Source organism: Trichomonas vaginalis, chromosome III, assembly GCF_026262505.1.
Source record: "Trichomonas vaginalis G3 chromosome III, whole genome shotgun sequence".
Classification (NCBI taxonomy): Eukaryota; Parabasalia; order Trichomonadida; family Trichomonadidae; genus Trichomonas; species Trichomonas vaginalis.
This window is the reverse complement of record NC_067205.1, coordinates 23,425,445-23,443,854: the sequence shown is the minus strand read 5'-3', so window position 1 is coordinate 23,443,854 and position 18,410 is coordinate 23,425,445. Positions and strand designations below refer to the sequence as shown.

Here is an 18,410-nt window from a genome sequence, read left to right as displayed (position 1 = left end):
TCGTTCATACCTTGAGATTCATATCATGACTAATACCATTAAAGTCAAAAATATTCCATGGGAACGACCAACATTGTTTTAAAGTTTAACCTTCAATTGACTGATGGTAAACAAATTCCATGCATCTCTGTCGCCATTTCTGTTAATATTTTTGCTGTCATTCATATCATCCACTTCCCCATCCGTTAGCTTTTGAGGATATGCGTTAGAATAGCTGTTCTTAAATGAAGGCTTTTCACCTTTGAGAGCATAAACTCTATAACTTTCTGCATACTTTATGTTTGAACCTCCTGAGCCATCATTGACATAAATTTTTATAGGCTTCCACCCTTTGTTCATATTCCTGCTTCTTCCCTTTGCTCTTTTGTTCAGTAGTTCTGCATCCTTATACACAGCACCTGTCTCAGTGAATTCAACAATATTTTCATTCGTTAGCTTTACATTCAAACCCTTGTCGAGTATATTGTTCATTTCATACATATAAAAGGTTTTTATTCTATATGAAATGAGAAGCAAATCCATCTTAGCTGGTGCCGTTAATGTTCCAATTGAACCAACATCAAATGTTGACTCACGAACGACAAACAATATTGTCATAAAGAACTATAGTTCAGAGTGTTTGAAAGAAAAAGAACCAGAACTTAAGTCGGTGAATTTAAACACAGCTTCAAACGCTAACGCTACATCAGATGTTAAGTTAGAGTATCCACCACTGGACCAAATTCTTTCAAGAGAAGCCAACGACAACCCTTACACAAATGTTCAAACAAATCCTTCAGATAACGTAGACCATTACCTTCTTCAGTTATACCTAACTATCTTACTCAAAGACGATAAGAAGCTTTTGACAAATCTTATAAGCAAGAACCAAATAATTCTAACAAAGGAGGACCTTGAAAATGTTATATCACGAATAACAGGGAAACAATGTGTCATTGACTATCTCGACCCTGAAATCGAATGCTGTGGTCAAACGCCACCATTCATGAAAATAGGTAACATCCGCATCATTGAAACACCAGGAACTACAGGAGTTGAGTTTAAGTATAAATATTCAAACGAATATACAAAACTTTCAACAGAATATAAACTTTGTTTGAAATATGTTTTAGTAAATTAAAGCAGTCAGGAGGGCTCTTTGAGCCCATCTTGGCGCTTTGCGCCGTCAGTCAAAAAAATTTCAAGTTAGCAATTTGTAATATCTGTCCAAAACTTCTTCAACACTATCGAACTCATCTTCATAATGCAAACCTAATCTTATTGACTTGGTGCAGTTTTCACTAACACAATATTTTTCTGTTCTCTTGACTGACATAACTAACTCATTTGTTTCATCAAACAGCAACAACCAAAGTTCATGACCTAATACATAACATTCATACTTTATATTTTTAGCTCTGAGTTCTCTTGTAAGCTGTTGCATTTAATATTTTCTAAAAAGTCAACTTCAACAGTCATTCGCACTGGTGCCTTCAGTTCTACAGGCTCTCCTTGAAAGTCAACAAGTCTGAATTGCATATCTTTCAAATTGTGAGGGCTAATGCGAACCCATTTACCTAAATGAGTTACTATGACAGGAACATTTGGAATGAACATTGAGTTTACTTCATAACAGAAAGACTTATATTCTACTGAACCTTTACTATTAACTCCTGAAATACCTGTGACATTAGCTATTTTTGACTCAATGTACAAACAATTGCCATAACATACGTATGGAACAGATTTCATCTCAATCGTTTTGTCAACACTTTTCAAAGGAAATGTCATATGGTATGCACCCAAAAGAAGTTGTACTCTATGACTCATTCGTGTTATCTTGAACTCTTTCTTGCTACTGAACTTCAATGTTCCCTCAGAAGAGAGTTCGACATCTATGTTGTCAATAGTTTCTTCATTTATGAGAGTATCCATGACTCCAGCAATTTTATCTATTCTATACCCAGCTCTGTTAGGAAATGTATAAACACTTCTTTTGTCATCTATTTCAATCTCTATGAAATCTGTTTCATCTGTTATGACAAAAGTTGCGATAGTATTGAAGTCAACAACTCTGAAAGCAAGCGCTTCATTCTGAAGACCTAAGTTTGTTTGTAGCTTTACTGTCCCGTATTCGTTTGGGTCTGTACTTTGCAAATAGAACAACATTTTATTCTCATTAAAATATGACTATTGCTGCATATGCGTATGAAACAAATGAAGCAAGAAGAGCACATGAACTAGTAAACGAAAACTCAACTTTAACCATTGAAGGCAATGATTTAGTCATTGACGATGGAAAGACTAAAAAAGTCATTGATTTCGATACTTTTAACACTTATGACCCATTCATTACAACAAGCAAGGTTCCCATCATAAATGATGGAACGGTGCAATATATAAATTCTACAGTAGATGCCTCAATAGTGAAAGTATTAAATGTTCTCATTGAATTGTTAAAGAGCTTTCGATTTGACGACAACATTAAATGCCTAAAGAATTTAGTCATGAATGAGAAACAAATTCTCGGCGTTGCTGGTAGCAGTAATGATGTACACCTTATGACATTAGAATATTATAACGAACATAAAGATGAACTGAAAGGAGAGAAGGGTGACACCGGACCTCAAGGACCACAAGGAATACAAGGAAAACAAGGAGTACAAGGACCTCAAGGCGAAAACGGTTTGGATGGAAAGGATGGAAAGGATGGAAAAACTGCTAAATCATGGATATGGGACCTTATAAATACTGGTTTAACAGCTGCTTCATATGGAGTTCTTCAATACCAAATCGGAAAGATATGGGCGGTACTTGGTGAAGAAGCTTTAGATGACGTTAAAAATGCTTTGAACTTCATTTCAAATGGTTCGGATACTATTAAAACTTTATCTGGTTGGATGCAAGAAACAAGGAGTCAAATAGATACTGTAAGACGTATAGCAAACAATGCACGTACGGGATTGGATACTTTACGAGAAGCACAAAATACACTAAAGGAAGCAAATGATATTCTTGGCTCAGTATCAGACATGCATGAAGATTGGCTTAAAGGTATTGACAAATCTTTAAAAAATCACAGTCAGTCTATTGCTGACTACAAGAAAAGTATAGATTTTTTACATAGTGCTATGGACGTACATGATGGAAGCATAAGGAACTTACTTAATGCTAACAATAACTTACCAGGAACTATTAAAGCATTTATAAAATCCTTTGTAAAACCTGGTGCTCTAACATTTAGGTCTTTGAGAGCAAGAGCATTGAAGTCAAGAGATGCAGAAACTCCAACAGAACCTACAGAAGGAACTGAAACAACAGAAACTCCAGAAGAACCACCAAAACCAACGGCAAATGAAATATTGTTCGAATATTTTCCAAGGTACTCTGTTCTCATTGCATACATTCAAGAAATACTTAAGAAAGCAGACTTGACTTTAGGAGATGAAGAAGGTTCTGTATATCTTTCGTTCCAGTTTCAAATAGCAGAACTTTTGAGACAGATATGCTTAATGTATGACAACATCTCTGATTTCACAAGATATGATGACGACCATGACCCCGAACACGGTGAAGAAGAAGTTTTACAAACATCCATTAAGACAGGAAAGGTTTTAACACAAAGTCTCATTATTGACACCAAAGATGGCGAAGTGGACGTTCTTCAAGAGCTGAAGAAAAATACTTCTTCGGGAGGTGGTGGTAGGCATGAACTTGAAATAAATGAGATAGAAGAGAAATTAGCCGAAAAAGCAGATAAAAACCATGTTCATTATATAAGTTCAGACGAACAGATTATAACGGACTACCATGGATATTTAACACAGGATGAAGAAGTGAAGACGAAAGATGTTAATGAAAGAAGATATAAATTCATTCGTGCTAAAGGCTATGACATACGCTGTACTGTACAGTATGACACAGGTAAAGCACCAGAAACATTTGGTTATAACGATGAAATATACGCTTCATACTTCTTTGTTAACGGTGTATTAGTTGAACCAAGATTTACTTTGAGAGTTAAGTCAAAAATAACGTTTGAAGATGCTATTAAAAGTAAAGCTGACAAAGTTGAACTCGAAGCAATGAACAAGTTTTTGAAATCTCAAACACAAACATCTCCGATATAAATGAACTTCAAACTTCTTTAGACAGTAAAGCCGACAAGAACCATACACATAAATCCTTCACTACTGTTAGAGCAGACGACATAATATTGAACTATACCCTTGGTTCAAGTGCACCTTTAGAGAATCCAAGTACAAGCGTAAAAGATACACTAAACTCCTTAAATAGTAAATGTATGAACATTGAAGGTCATGTCAGAAACTTTGAAACACATGAACTACCAGCAATGTTAGATAAGAAGGCAGATAAGAACCATACACACGATTTCTTCGCAACTGTTGGTATAGAAAGTATTGAAGGAACGGTTGAAGGAACTGGTGGGGATGCATTATATTGGAAACCTCCTAACTTTCCACAAGGTTTAACATCGGAGGAAGACATAACGACGATGAAATACATTAGATGTAGAAATGTTTTTGTCATGGAGGATGAAAAAAAAGTTAAATTCACTGCTCAAGATTTATATGATAAAAAAGCAGACAAAACAGAGCTTCAAACATTAAAGACAGAAATACTTCAAACAGTATATCCTATAGGTTCTATTTATACGTCAATGAACTCTACCAGACCAGAAGTAGTACTTGGTTTTGGAACTTGGACTCAAATAGTCGACAGGTTTTTGTATTGTGCTAACTCTTCAAAGGAGACAGGAGGTTCGAAGAAAATTAAAGAAGCAAACCTTCCACCGCACACTCATACAGGAACTACAAACACAACAGGTAGTCATTCACATTCAATAACAAAAAGAGGTTATACAAATCTTGCAGCAGGTTCGGATAGACAGGGAATGCATAGATATGATATTTCAAGTGACCCAGTAGATTCAAGCGCAGGTATTTTCTGTGGAACCGCAGGAAATCATTCACACACTTTCACAACAAATCCAACAGGCTCGGGTGCAGATTATATGCCACCATTTGTGACTATATTCGCATGGTACCGCGTTCAATGAACGCGCTTGAGCCTAGAATAAAATCTTTAACTTTACATAAATGAGCTTGAAAGAAGTATTCGAACAACATCCATGGAGGTCATTTAAGAAGTTCAATGAAGCTGCAAAGAGTTGGGGATTTACTAACAGAGCTGAAGTGAAAAGGTTCTTTGACAAAAATGTTGTACATCAAACAAAAATAAACCCTTACGACTACTTTTTACCAATTTACTCCAACACTCCTGACGCATACCAATTTGACACTCTCATTCAAAGCAGAAAAGGAGGACATAAACCATTCCTCATCTTCATTAATGTTAACACTCGCAAAGCTTTTGCGTATATAATGAAAAATAAAGGAACTCGTGAAGTGTTAAGAGTTTTACAAAAGTTTGTAGCAGAACATAGCCCAAGTACTTTAACATCAGACCAAGACGGTGCTTACCTCAGCAATGAAATCACAGATTTTCTCATTAAGCATAACATAACTCACTACACTACTGAAGACCATAACCATAATATTTTAGGTATCATTAATCGCTTCATAAGAACGCTCAGAGATTTAAACCAAGAGCGAGACTTTACCGAAGAAACAATGAAACATTTTCTCGAAGTATATAATTCCTCAACACACTCTACAACAGGACATACACCAAATTCAATGACACAACAACAAGAAGAAAAGTATATACAAAAGAAACAAAGTCAAACACAAAATATCAGAAATTCAACACAATTTACACTCATTCCTGGTACAAAAGTTCGTGTAGTTCTTGACGACAAACCATTGACAAAGAAACGTTTAAGGTTAAGTAGAAACTATTATATCGTAGACTCTACGCAAGGTAATGGATATCTTATAAAAGCTGCTGACGACTCCATAGCGTTTTACCCTCGTCATAAATTAGTCGAAAGTAGTAATGGCAAACTTGCTAAAACCATTGACGAAGCAAAGCGAGGAGTGGTTATTGAAATACTTGGCTATAACACAAACGATGACACTTATAAAGTAAGATATGAAGGAGGCGTTGAAGATGTTATACCATCTAAGAACTTGAGAGAGTCGAAGCCAACACATCTGGGACCATTAGAGCGGGAGTACTGGAAAGACAAAAATATGCCAGAAAGAATAAGAAAATTCTTCTAAACTTTTTCATTAGATGTAAATCAGACAAAAATATTTTTAGGTGTCACCAGGTAACCAGGTCCCTCGGTCACTCGGTCACTCGGTCAACTAACATCTTTTTGAAAATGGTGACAACATGACATTTTATCTCCATCTGGAAAGAAAACAAACGACTGGGTTAAAATTGCTTCAACTCAGAAAATTTTGACAAGAAATCCTGAGCTTATGATATCGGTAAGATTTCATGGAACTACAGCATATCTCATCGACAAAAGTCTTATACCACTAGTTTTGTTATGGATTGACCCGGTTGTTGGATATAATTTCATAACATATGGTTCATTCGATACGGAACGTTGCAATGAAGGCTTACTTTACATCGTTCAGAAACCGAAGGACTTCAATACAAAGAGATATAAGATAGGAAGAACATTTAATATAACTCAAAGATATGACAATACAGTCAATAGAGTTAAGGTTGTGTTCGTTAATGATATGAGAGCTGCTGAAACAGAACTACTTGAAAAGTTTGAGAAAATGTATGGTGCTCCCATAAAAGGTAAAGAAACGTTTGAAGTAGATGAGATCGACAAAGCTATAAAATTATTTGACGAAGTTGCTGAAAAATACATGTAAAGCGTTTATTTTTGGTCTTTTATACAAGATAGAAAATAACGCTAATTTTATTTTTTTTTATTTTTTTATTTTGTATGTAAAGACAGTAATGTCAACATCAGAGAACACAACAACTGCTATCGTTCATGAAGCCATAAGTGAAGAATACGAGTGGGTTCAGTTTAACAAACAGTTACGTCTCATTCGTTCGGTCAAAGATGACATGTACCAAATGCAAAGTATTTTGACAGCATGTGCTACACCAGATACTAAGAAACCACAAGACTGGTTTGAATTAAATAACAGAGTATTTTGACAACTTCAAACAAGCAGAGTAAAAAAAATCTAAGCTAATTTTATTTTTTTATAAAATTTTATCTCATATGAAAGAACATGAATTTAGAATATTCGGAACTCATGACAGAAGAAGAGAACGAACAACATGTAAAAGATTATGCAAAATTTCTGAAGGTATATAAAGCATTTAAACAATATCTAAATGCTTCTAAAGATTATGCAAAATTTCTGAAGGTATATAAAACTTATGAAAAAGCGTATGAAAAGTTTATACATTGGGGAATTGTTGTAAAATGTCGATATGAAGACTAACCAAAAATATATTTTTGCTTAAATAGCTTCAGGGTCTATTTCTTCAACCATTTCACTTCCTTCGTCAATGTCAATTGAAGCTTCTTCAACCTTTGGTAGGAGCTTCTGTATGACATCTTTGTTCGTTATTGTCTTCAGAGATGAAGGATAATATTTCACATTTGTTTCACCTTTCTTATATTCTTTCTGTTCGGAAAGATTCATAGCAATACTGAAGAAGTCAACGTTAGAGTTCTTTATGACAGTATAATGAGTATCTTTGACATTCACGAAGAAACTCTTTTGTTTCAAAACTACTGCTAACTCTTGTGAAGTATAACGTTTGCGGTCAATGACAATAGCTAATGGTCTGACATACTGACCAAACTTAGATTCTTTCACAAACTTCTTGTTAAAGATAACATTAACGTTTGCAGCACCATTGAACTCATTCTTGATGGCAGTAGCGAGAGCATTGTATGATAAGAACTTGCAATCTTGCATGTGTTTCATTAAAATAAAAAGTTCGAAATATTTTAAAACTAGCCTTAAAAAATCTAAGCTAATTTTTTTCTAAGAAATTTTTTTATTTCCTACCTAAAGATGTATCGGAAGTTGTCTAAGTTAGAACACTCGGAAATAAAACAACTTCTTACAGAAGCTAACATAGATGTTGCAAAACATTACGCAACAAACAAAAAAGCACTCGCTGACATCCTCAATGACTACAATGGTGCTATAAGTTATGATAGAATTCATGAGTTCATAAATGCAAGAGCATTTCCTTTAAATGACGTTGCTATTGACTTATATCATAGACGTTCAATACCTCATGAAGTAAGAAGAGAAATGTTTGACATAACAAATGCGAACGTTGGTCATACTCGTAAAGCTCTTTCGCATGATGTTCGTCAAGAGATGTTTGACATAACAAATGCAAACGTTGGTCATACTCGTAAAGCTCTTTCACATGATGTTCGTCAAGAGATGTTTGACATAACAAATGCGAACGTTGGTGAAACAAGAAGAAGAGACGACACACTGAAACAACAGAGAAGAGAGATGTTTAAGAGCGCTATAGAACAAGTTCGCAAAGCTAACGATGTCATTCGTTCCATTGACGACAAACCAAAAGAAGGTGAGAGATGGTTAAAGAAAGATGAAGAGAATAGGAAGAGAAATGTGAAGTCAGGCAATAGACTCATTGACTTTAACATCGAAGCTTTAGATGAACCAAACAGAGACTACTTACACAAACATTTCGGTAAGGTTTTCATGAGACTCTTAGAGAAGATTAAAATAAACTCACAACAGAGATGGATGGTATGTTATAAACTTGTGGAAAGTATGAATGTTCTACGTTAAACCTCAATAATATTGGAACACTACTACATCAGCTCTTGAAGGAGAACTTTATATCAGAGATAGAAGCAAATGCTGCAGGTATTGTTGAAATGCACTATGACTTCTTCTTGACAAACATAAAGAATCTTACTGAAATAAAGATGTATGATTTAACAGAATATGAAGGCTTAACGATGTCAGATGTAAAGAAAGGCAAACCAAAAAAGAGACCATATAGAGATGAAAGCACACTGACAGAAAGACAGAAAAGATTATTGAACAGACTTAAACAAACAGGAGATAAACAAGATATAGATGACTTCTGGAATGAAATCCTTGATGAAAAGAAGTTTTATAAGAAGAGAAGCGGTCAGTTCTGGAAGTATCTTTGCACATTACCTATAAATCTTGAACGCTACCAAATCTTCAATGAACTGAACAAAAGAACTGCAACACTTATGACAGAAGACAATTGTTTCGTTTATGCTTGCATTCAGGCTGAAGTAGATGGAGAGACTATTGACCACATGAGAGAAGTCATTCGTGTTAGAGACTTTCCACAAAGTAAAGTACAAGAAATTTCTGACGCAACAGGTATAGCATTCAATGTTACCATTGGTTATTTCAATGACTCAAGACATAATGAAATAAAGAGATACGTACCAAAAGAATGTAAAACTGTTCGAACTATTGACCTACTTCTTGTTGAAGACCACTACATGCTAAACGAAAGACTTCCAATGACAACATATTTCATTCGCAACTATATAGAAATCTTGAAGGAGTGTGGTGGAATGAACATTGAGAAACAGATGAAGATTTATACAAAGAGAGATGGTAAATATGTAGTTCGCATGGATAGAACTACACCGTTATGGGATGTTATGAAAACATTGTGGGAGTGCAAATATTTCGAACCTATTTCTTATGGAGAACTTTTCACATATACGACTGACTTATATAAACAGAACCTTGCACCATTTAAAGATTTGACATATGCTCCAAAGTATTGTGTACAACTGAAGAAGAAAGCAGAGTCAAAAGAAGTAAATAAAGCTAAATGTAAGTTCATTCCTGAGCATGTTTTCTTTGCTGACTTTGAGTGTAGCACAGATGGCTTTCATAAAGCTTTTAACATCTGTTACGACAGTGAAGATGGTTCAGTGAGTGAAAGCATTTGGGGTCAGAACTGTGCAACAGAATTTTTGGAACGACTTCCTGACAAGAGTTTAATATATTTCCATAACCTCAGTTATGATATAAACTTCATCTTAAGACATATGACAGAAGTGAAAGGAACTCCCATCATTAAAGGTTCACGAACAATGCAAATAACTGGCTTATATAAAGGACGGGCAATTATTATAAAAGACTCTTACAGTGTTATAAATAAGAAGCTTAAACTATTTCCTGCTATGTTTAACTTACAAACAGGACCGAAAGAAGTATTTCCATACAACTACTACAGCAGTACTTTGTTAGCAAATGACAACAGAACTGGTGTCATTTCTGAAGCATGTAAGTTTATACAGGATGCAGATACATTCATGAAGAACATAGATTCCATCAAAGGTTGCAGAATAGATGAAAACCATTTCGACTTAGAAAAATATAGCTCATTTTATTGTAAACAAGATGTAAGAATTTTAAGAGAAGGTTTTGTTAAGTTCCGCAATGACATATTGAAAGAATTTGATTTAAACGTTTATGACTACGTTAGTATTTGTTCAATTGCTAACAAATTATTTGAGAACAGAGTGTACTTCCCGAATGGAAATCTTTATGACCTCTCAAATAAACCAAGAGAATTTATTTCGAGATGCATTCAAGGTGGAAGATGTATGTTGTCAGATAACATTAAACAAAAGAGCAAAAGAAACTCATTGCTGACTTCGACGCTGTTTCATTATATCCATCCGCTATAGCAAGATTGTATACTTTAGAAGGAATTCCAAAAGTATTGAAGGATGAGATGCTAAGCACAGAGTATCTCATGAGACATTTATTCGATGACACCAAAAGGAACCCATTGGTGAAAAGTTTATGTCTGGCTTCTTTGTTCTCATTAAGATAACAGAGATTGGAATACATAGACACTTTCCTTTAATAGTTTGTGACCCTGAACTAAATCCAGAACTTAACGTTCCCAGAAGTTCAAACACTTGCTGTCATGTATGTTGACCATATAACATTACAAGACCTCATAAAATATCAAGGTGTCAAATGTGAAGTGTTGCAAGGATACTACTACGATGGAAACAGAGATATTAGAATAAGAGATGAAGTAAAGAAGTTGTTTGAGTTAAGGTTAAAGTATAAGAAAGAAGGAAATCCTTTGCAAGAAAATATAAAGCTCATTCTGAACAGTATTTATGGCAAAACTATTCTATCTCCTATTGAGTCAAAAATAACCATAGTAGATGACAAAGATGCTATAAGATATGCTATAAGAAATTACAACCATATAGTGAAGTTCGAAGGTTTGGATGGTTCAGATAAAACTATTTTCAAGCTAACGAAAAGCATTTGCAGACACTTTAACTTCTGTCCACTTGGTGTTAATATTCTATCTATGTCGAAGAGAATAATGTGTGAAGTGTTTTGCACTGCTGAAGACTTAGGAATGGACATCTTTTATAGCGACACCGACAGTATGCATCTCTACAATGAAGATATCCCTCGTTTAGCTGAAGAGTTTGAGAAACGTTATGGAAGAGTTCTCATTGGTAAAAACCTTGGTCAGTTTCATAGTGACTTCGCAGAAATAACACCTGGAAAACAAAGTTTAGCATACAAGTCAATATTTTGTGGAAAGAAGACTTACATAGACTTACTCACGAATGATTTAAATGAAGTTGCATTTCACTGCAGAATGAAAGGCGTGAAGCAAGATGTTATTGCTTTAACCGCTAATGAAATGTTTCCTGACTCTGTTCAATGTTTCTATGATGAAGATAAAGGTTTAATGGTTCCGCAAGGAAAATTTGACAAAGACTCTGAGTTCAGTGTTATGAAGTTATATAAAGCACTTTATGACGGTCAAGAGATTGCATTCGACTTATGTAAGTCTTCTAGTCCTTGCTTTGCTGAAAAGTTTAACTTTTCTATTCAGACTAAAACAAGCTTTATTCGTAAGTTGAAGTTCTGAGGTCATGAATGAGAAAAATAATGAGGTCATTTATTTTTGTCAGCAGTGAGGTCATATAAGATTATATTGACGTTTGAATGCACTGTATGAAATTTTTGTAAGTTTTCCTTTTACAGTCCATGCATTTACATACAGAGTTCCACATTTATTGTTTTCCATTACATGAAGCTCTCTATAGCGAATTCCATTAAAGAAATAGAAGAGGTCTTGTTCTGGGTCATAGTATAAATCATCGAACTCATGTTTTCCATATGTTTTAACTTCAATGGAGTTTTCACCAATTTCATCTGCATAGTTATAATTTATACCATTTGCTTTACATCTGTTTTTATTGTTTTGTTGTGATGTTACATATCTTAAATTTTCTATTCTATTGTCTGTTCGTATATGATTTATATGGTCTACTTGAGGTAAGTTGTCTGGGTTAAGTATGAATTGTTCTGCTATAAGTTTGTGCTTGAAGTATTTTTGACCGTTTAAACATAACCTATAATATCCATCGCTCATCCATTCACTCACAATTTTTCCTGTAGATTTTTTCCTAATATTGTGTGGATATTCTGTGTTAATTTCATAGTCGTTGTCAGCAACAAGTGTTTCCCAAACGTCTTCACCTTCCATGCCTTTCACTCAAATAAAAATTTTCAGAAAAAATAAAACTAGCGTAGATTTTACAATACTGCGATGGTAGAGTTTAAGAGTTGTGCTTCAATGTAGAGACAGTCCTTCCCATCTGGAGGCAAGAACACTGGGCAGTTATGGTCATGTGTGGAGAACATGTCTATCCAAAACTCACGATTGAAGCCAGTTAATTTATAGTATTTAGGGTTAGGAAGTGGTGAAGTTCTTGTATGACCAATGAACTCATTTTCAACTCCCTTACTTAAGTTTGAATATAATATAGCTTGCTTTCTATCCCAAATGCCGGTGTTAAATCTTTGGAAAAATTCATTTTTCCTCGGAAGCATTGCATCATAATTGAAAACATTCTTGAAGTCTTCATTGGGTTCAGAGATTTGAAATCTTATACGTAATGGATTTTCTTTCTTTTTAGCGACTTCATTGAATGGTGAATACAACAAACTGACAGTCATGAGTTCCATCTTCATTTTCATTAAATTCATAATGAAAGTCTATAAGTTGTGGCCGACTACCTTCTTCTTTCAGTTGTGCAAGAAACTCACGTAAAGGCTGTAAAGTTTGTACTTCAATGTTAACTTTTTCTCGAACATTCATTAAATGAAATCATACATTGCAACAATGTTGTATCGTCCTTAAAGTATTTGTATATGTGAATGTTTTGGGCGCTTAAAGACTGTTCGTCATTTTCTATCTCGACTTGAAGTATAAAGTCAACCTTTCTGAAAGCACGTGTTATATACATAGATGTTATGCCAATGTACTTCTCTTCATTTATGTTCACAATCCAGTCTGTTGGAAACTTAAACGTTACTCTGTTCCCCTTTATTTTGACGTCAGGGTTTTCACTACTGAACGCAACAGATAAAGGTATTTGTCTATACATTTAATTCGATAAAAATAAACCATTTACTCTTTCTTTGCTTCAGCTTCTTTAGCTTTTGCTTCAGCTTCTTCTCTAGCTTTTTTCGCCAGTAGTCTTGGGTTCTTTGTCTTCCAGCAGCTAATGCAGCAAGTTGTTTTTCACTAAGTTTTCTCTTTGGTCTCTCTGGCTTTTGTTCTTGTTTTTGTTCCTTCAGTTCGGATAAAATTTGCTCACGAATTTCTTTCTTCAATGCTTCAACATCTATGACCCCTTGGGTCTTGTCCGTAGGGCTTGTCTGAGTCATTTGACTGCAGATAAAAAACAAAATTAAAACTTTAACCGATGTAAAATGAGCTTGTCAAAATCAGAACGAGAGTCTATTATATTAAATGACGCAAGAGGAATACAACATCCTTTCTATTACGTAAGTCAGAGTAAAGATGGTAAAATATACGTAAGAAAAAGAAAGGTTCCATTAGCGAATGCAGAAAGAGACAACATTAAGGTGCATGGCAAGGGTGAAGTCCACGAAGCCCATGTTAAAACCTTCTGTTCAAACTGAAAAGTCAAAGAACCAGAAGAAAAGAAGCCAGATGTACTTTCAATAACGAACCAAGAGCTTATTGCAAAGTTCGTGAATTTCATTGAAAAACAAACCGAGTCAAAGAACCCTGACCCGCCAGTGAAAGAAGTTGAGACAAAAGAGAATGTACAGTTCATTGAAAATGTCAAGAAACAACTTCCACCACGAATGCCAAGAAGAAGAGTGAGAATAATGAAGTAAATAGATATTTTTATCTGAAGTAAATACATGCAGAACGAACAGCTAAACGAATTTACTCCAGCAGAGCATATTCATCAGATTCGCTCATATTTCGATATCATAGACAATGCAGTTCAAATTGGTGACACTAATAGAAAATATTCTGACGCAAAGATTCCATCACAACCTGGAACTGCTAAAGATAACACATGGGTAACATTCAATCTCTCACCTCCTGGTGAAAATATGTTGGACCTTTACAATACATTCATTACGTATAAAATGGAAGGTCAATTTATTGTAGATAAAGAAATTGGTTCAGGTTCCAATAAAACAAACCCACCAGGATTTTGGATTGGTTTCGATGACGCTTTCTATGCAGTTGCTGGATATCAAATCCTTGCAAATGGTCGTATCGTATATTCTCAAGACAACGCACGAGAAGAAGCATATATAACTTCAAACTCACAAACTACCGAACAAATAAAGAAAGTAGATGTTTTCTCAAAGACTCGACATGAAGATGTATGGAGTCATTCGGGAACATGCAGAACAGGACAAATTGTTAGTGGTCCAATTACAGCAGGAAAATCATTTGATTTTAAGCTTCGTTTAAGAATTCCTGTTAGAAGATTCCTTCCATTAGAAGCTATTCGATTTATTCCGCATTTTGCAGGAACATTCAGCTTAAAGTAAAGTTCAGTAGCGACGCCTTACAATGCACATCTATATCTGTAAATGATATCATTGCTTTCAATCCAACTCTTAAAGTTGCATTTGCTTCAGATTCAAATCCACCGACAAATAAATTTGTTCCATGGAATGAACCATTCACTATGATAACGAAGGCAGTAGAAGCTAGTGGAACAGTTACTATTACAACTGTAACCAGCAACTATTTCGAACAAAGATGGATTTTAATGAATGTTTCATTCATCCAAAGTCATTCTCTTTAGACCCTAACATTTATACAGAACTTGTAGAACATTATACAAACGAGGCTTTATGTTTTCCTGTTAAAGTTATGGATTGGATTCCTATGGACGGTTCATTCTCAAAGAATACAGATAGTTCAAGTGCAACATTTACAGCAGCTTATACGCCTATTAATGTTAAAAGTATTTGGGCACTATTTAGAAAGAAAGACAACTATTATGTTAATTTTGAGAACCCTAAGTTTAAATATCTTCAGCTTTCCATGGGAGCTTATGGAAATATGCCTGCAGAACCTGAAAAATCATATGGACCTGTATTTTATGAAATGGTTGCGAACGCTTGCAATACAAACAATGATATGATAGGATTTAATGAAGATGTTATGAGGTCATTGGTGGATGATGGTAGTGTGGAACATAAATGGGATAGCTATGACAACACACATTTCTTATGTGGTTTTCCAACAGAAGTGGACTTTTGCTTCCAGCAAGGTCAAACATCTACTGCTCCGATAACATACAAATTGACTGTTAAAGGACCTATTGAACTAGCAACTGAAAATGTACCAAAGCCACTTATTGGATTTATGAGGGATTGTTGCTTTGCAATACAAGTAAGACAGTCAGGCATACCAATAATAAGACTTGACGACTATAACTTAGCTACGGACGACAGTGAGGAATAAAGGATGAACGTTTATTTTAAAGCTTATAAATGAGTTCTTCATCAAGCTCTCGTGAACCTTCACCATCTATGAAACAAACTTTACCAAACGATTATGGAGCACCTATTGAATATTTCTTACGAGCTGCACAATGGCAAAGAGCAGTCTCACCAAGGTTAGGTGTTCCACCAGCTCCTGTCAAAAATAGCATTTGGTCAAGTTCTTATATAAAATATGGTCTCCCACTAGGTTTGCTAGCTACAGCAGGAGCAGTAATGATGTTGAAAAGAAATAAAGCAAATGTTGTAAATAATACTGAAGTAGCTAAAGTTAAACAAACTCCAACACCTTCGCCAAAACCAACGTCAAAACCAACGCCTTCACAAACAACACCTTCAATGACTCCTGAACCTATGGAATTACAAACTCCTGTTCAAAAGTCAACTCCAAAACCGACTCCAACATTTAAACCAGAACCTACACCACAAATAAATCGTAAAACTCCTGCGTTTCCTTACTGAAAAAATAACGTTATTTTTATTTAATATTAAAATTTTTATTTGATTGAAATGACAAATAAAGTCACTGAAGCAATGAAACAAAAGTTTTTGGTAGAATACCTTAAATCAGGAACTATTCCAGAAGGTTTTTACATTCATACTATGAAAGATGGTAGAGTTCAGTTTAGAAAGATAAAGCAACCATTAGATAAAGAAGGAATTTTGAGAAAGATTAAATTACATGAGGACAACATTGCTGAACTTAGGAAGAAGTTAGAAGAGTTGGAGAAAGGAAGAGAGTTATAAAGTAATGAATTCAAGTGGGTGAAAAAAGAGGTGAAAAAAGAGGTGAGATCTCACCACTTCACCTAAATTTAAATGGATGTTTTCATACGTGTGGGAGTGGTGATATCATTTATTTTTAAGTTTATTTTTAAGTTTATTTTTAAGTTTATTTTTATATAAATGACGAAAACTATTGAGATAACAAACTACAACGGTCATGAGTTCAAGAATTTGTTCTTCGTTCCTCGTGAAAATACATTCTATCAGATACGAGGGAGAAAGGGTAAAGTTAGTTTGAGCGTTTATGACTACAAGCATAATGGAAAGTTTATACAAGCATACGATACAAACGGTAAGCGTGTTTCATTAGCTTTGACAAAACTTACAGGTATAAACTATGACAGTGATTTTGACCTATATGAAGAAGAAAGTGAGTCAGAAGATTATGAGCTGTTATATGAAGCACAGCAATGGGAGGAGTTGCAATACTTTTGTAAGTGAGAACGTTTATTTTTACAGTAGTGAAGTCGTTTGTGAAAACGTTAGTGAGGTGAAGTGGTTGGCGGCTTTGTAAATATTTAAGGTTAAGTTAGTGTTGTCGTTTGTGTTGTAAAATATACGTTAACGGTTTCGTAAAGTGTTAAATTCACATATAATGGGTAAAGAGGTGTGCAGTGCCGCCGTACCCATGATATGTATACTAACTGTATATTTATGGCATAATCGACGATTTTAGCCGCAAAGTCCTAGCGTGTATACAAATACCAGATATGCTGGCAGCGACGACAGTGAACGTTGCGGCTTCCGCCTTCATTGAATTTGGCGCCCCTTATTGTTTCTGGACCGACAACGGTTCAGAAAATAGGGGCGCCTTTCAAGATCTACTTGATCTTTGGGGCGTCCAATGGCGGCATACAGACTCTCATTCTCCCTACCAAAATGGGAAGATTGAGAGATTCTGGCCGACATTGGAGCGCTGCAAAAGCATTCAGGCCATTCCTGCCTTTATTTGGGAGTACAATAATAACACACCGCATGAAGATCTCCCAATTAATCCATTAACCGGAACAAATTACACGCCAAATCAAATGTATCAGCTGAAACCGAAATACACAAATGCAGATACAGAAAGGTTGTGGCAAATATGGATACAGATACAGGCATGACCGCTGTTGACACATTCACAGCGTAATAATAAACATAATTTTTTAATTTCATTTTTAACAAGTTTTTTTAAATGTATGTAATGAATAATTCATTAGAATATGATAATGCACATTGTAACAGAATAGAACAATCACCAAATTTTTTTTTGAAATTAAAAAATAAAAGTAAAAAGCATAAAGTAATCTAACCAAAAAAGATATTTAAAAGAATTTTGGAAAAAACAGAATAAGGATAATGATATTATTTTAGATACACAATCGATGTACTGAAGAATAATCCGGTAAAATGATGATATAAAATTAGATTATTTTACAAGTAGCTAAAAGAATAAAACTATATATAAAATAAAATAAAGTTTAATGAAACAATAAAGGTTAAATAAATAATAAAGATTTTATTTTATATCAGTATTGAGAAGAAGTAACAGCTGACACTTGGTAGACAACTTCTTTATGTCTAGAAAATTCTATCTTGCCTTTTATTTTTTTCTCGCTGTGAAACGTATTCGGTCATTTTTTAAAAATTAATTTTTTGTTAGAGATAAGAGCTAAAACTTTTGCAGACAACTCCCCCATGTCTAGCAAATTTAACATTTCGTCTCCCATTTTAATATATTTGGTTTAGAATGTTCGAAAATGTAATATGGTCATTAATATTAATTGAAAAGAACCTTGAATTAATTCAATCTGATCTCACAAAATATTTTAAATTACAAACTTTGTAGTTGAATAG

The 18,410-nt window shown here is 34.5% G+C and overlaps 9 protein-coding genes and 5 pseudogenes across 14 annotated transcripts, besides 3 other annotated features; 10 read left to right on the top strand and 4 right to left on the bottom strand.

Moving 5' to 3' along the window:
* Positions 1 to 17,217: part of a mobile genetic element that runs on past the window's edge.
* On the top strand, positions 506 to 1,120 carry TVAGG3_0751080 (uncharacterized protein; the record flags this gene model as incomplete). The annotated part of the gene is made up of 1 exon (XM_051245256.1): positions 506 to 1,120. The coding sequence occupies one exon, from the start codon at positions 506 to 508 to the stop codon at positions 1,118 to 1,120; it is 615 nt and encodes a 204-aa protein (XP_051091843.1).
* TVAGG3_0751070 (uncharacterized protein) lies at positions 1,384 to 2,148 on the bottom strand (the record flags this gene model as incomplete). Its single annotated transcript, XM_051245255.1, has 1 exon — positions 1,384 to 2,148. The coding sequence occupies one exon, from the start codon at positions 2,146 to 2,148 to the stop codon at positions 1,384 to 1,386; it is 765 nt and encodes a 254-aa protein (XP_051091842.1).
* On the top strand, positions 3,111 to 5,059 carry TVAGG3_0751060 (annotated as a pseudogene). The gene has a single exon. A coding segment is annotated over exon 1 (1,949 nt).
* TVAGG3_0751050 (integrase core domain containing protein family) lies at positions 5,100 to 6,185 on the top strand (the record flags this gene model as incomplete). Its single annotated transcript, XM_051245254.1, has 1 exon — positions 5,100 to 6,185. One exon carries the CDS (start codon positions 5,100 to 5,102, stop codon positions 6,183 to 6,185), a length of 1,086 nt encoding a protein of 361 aa, XP_051091841.1.
* Positions 6,390 to 6,800, top strand: TVAGG3_0751040 (organellar and viral DNA polymerase type B; the record flags this gene model as incomplete). Its single annotated transcript, XM_051245253.1, has 1 exon — positions 6,390 to 6,800. The coding sequence occupies one exon, from the start codon at positions 6,390 to 6,392 to the stop codon at positions 6,798 to 6,800; it is 411 nt and encodes a 136-aa protein (XP_051091840.1).
* On the bottom strand, positions 7,407 to 7,880 carry TVAGG3_0751030 (uncharacterized protein; the record flags this gene model as incomplete). The annotated part of the gene is made up of 1 exon (XM_051245252.1): positions 7,407 to 7,880. One exon carries the CDS (start codon positions 7,878 to 7,880, stop codon positions 7,407 to 7,409), a length of 474 nt encoding a protein of 157 aa, XP_051091839.1.
* Positions 7,971 to 8,809, top strand: TVAGG3_0751020 (annotated as a pseudogene). The gene has a single exon. A coding segment is annotated over exon 1 (839 nt).
* TVAGG3_0751010 (organellar and viral DNA polymerase type B) lies at positions 8,873 to 10,470 on the top strand (the record flags this gene model as incomplete). The annotated part of the gene is made up of 1 exon (XM_051245251.1): positions 8,873 to 10,470. A coding segment is annotated over one exon (1,598 nt), but the record flags the coding sequence as incomplete, so codon positions are not given.
* On the top strand, positions 11,284 to 11,859 carry TVAGG3_0751000 (organellar and viral DNA polymerase type B; the record flags this gene model as incomplete). Its single annotated transcript, XM_001289927.1, has 1 exon — positions 11,284 to 11,859. One exon carries the CDS (start codon positions 11,284 to 11,286, stop codon positions 11,857 to 11,859), a length of 576 nt encoding a protein of 191 aa, XP_001289928.1.
* TVAGG3_0750990 lies at positions 12,531 to 13,091 on the bottom strand (annotated as a pseudogene). The gene has a single exon. A coding segment is annotated over exon 1 (561 nt).
* Positions 13,408 to 13,667, bottom strand: TVAGG3_0750980 (uncharacterized protein; the record flags this gene model as incomplete). The annotated part of the gene is made up of 1 exon (XM_051245250.1): positions 13,408 to 13,667. A coding segment is annotated over one exon (260 nt), but the record flags the coding sequence as incomplete, so codon positions are not given.
* On the top strand, positions 14,175 to 15,747 carry TVAGG3_0750970 (annotated as a pseudogene). The gene has a single exon. A coding segment is annotated over exon 1 (1,573 nt).
* On the top strand, positions 15,777 to 16,247 carry TVAGG3_0750960 (uncharacterized protein; the record flags this gene model as incomplete). The annotated part of the gene is made up of 1 exon (XM_001302768.1): positions 15,777 to 16,247. One exon carries the CDS (start codon positions 15,777 to 15,779, stop codon positions 16,245 to 16,247), a length of 471 nt encoding a protein of 156 aa, XP_001302769.1.
* A 64-nt stretch (positions 17,218 to 17,281) lies between the features above and the next one.
* TVAGG3_0750940 lies at positions 17,282 to 17,703 on the top strand (annotated as a pseudogene). The gene has a single exon. A coding segment is annotated over exon 1 (422 nt).
* A 262-nt stretch (positions 17,704 to 17,965) lies between these two features.
* Positions 17,966 to 17,994: a mobile genetic element.
* Positions 17,995 to 18,099: 105 nt separating this feature from the next.
* Positions 18,100 to 18,410: part of a mobile genetic element that runs on past the window's edge.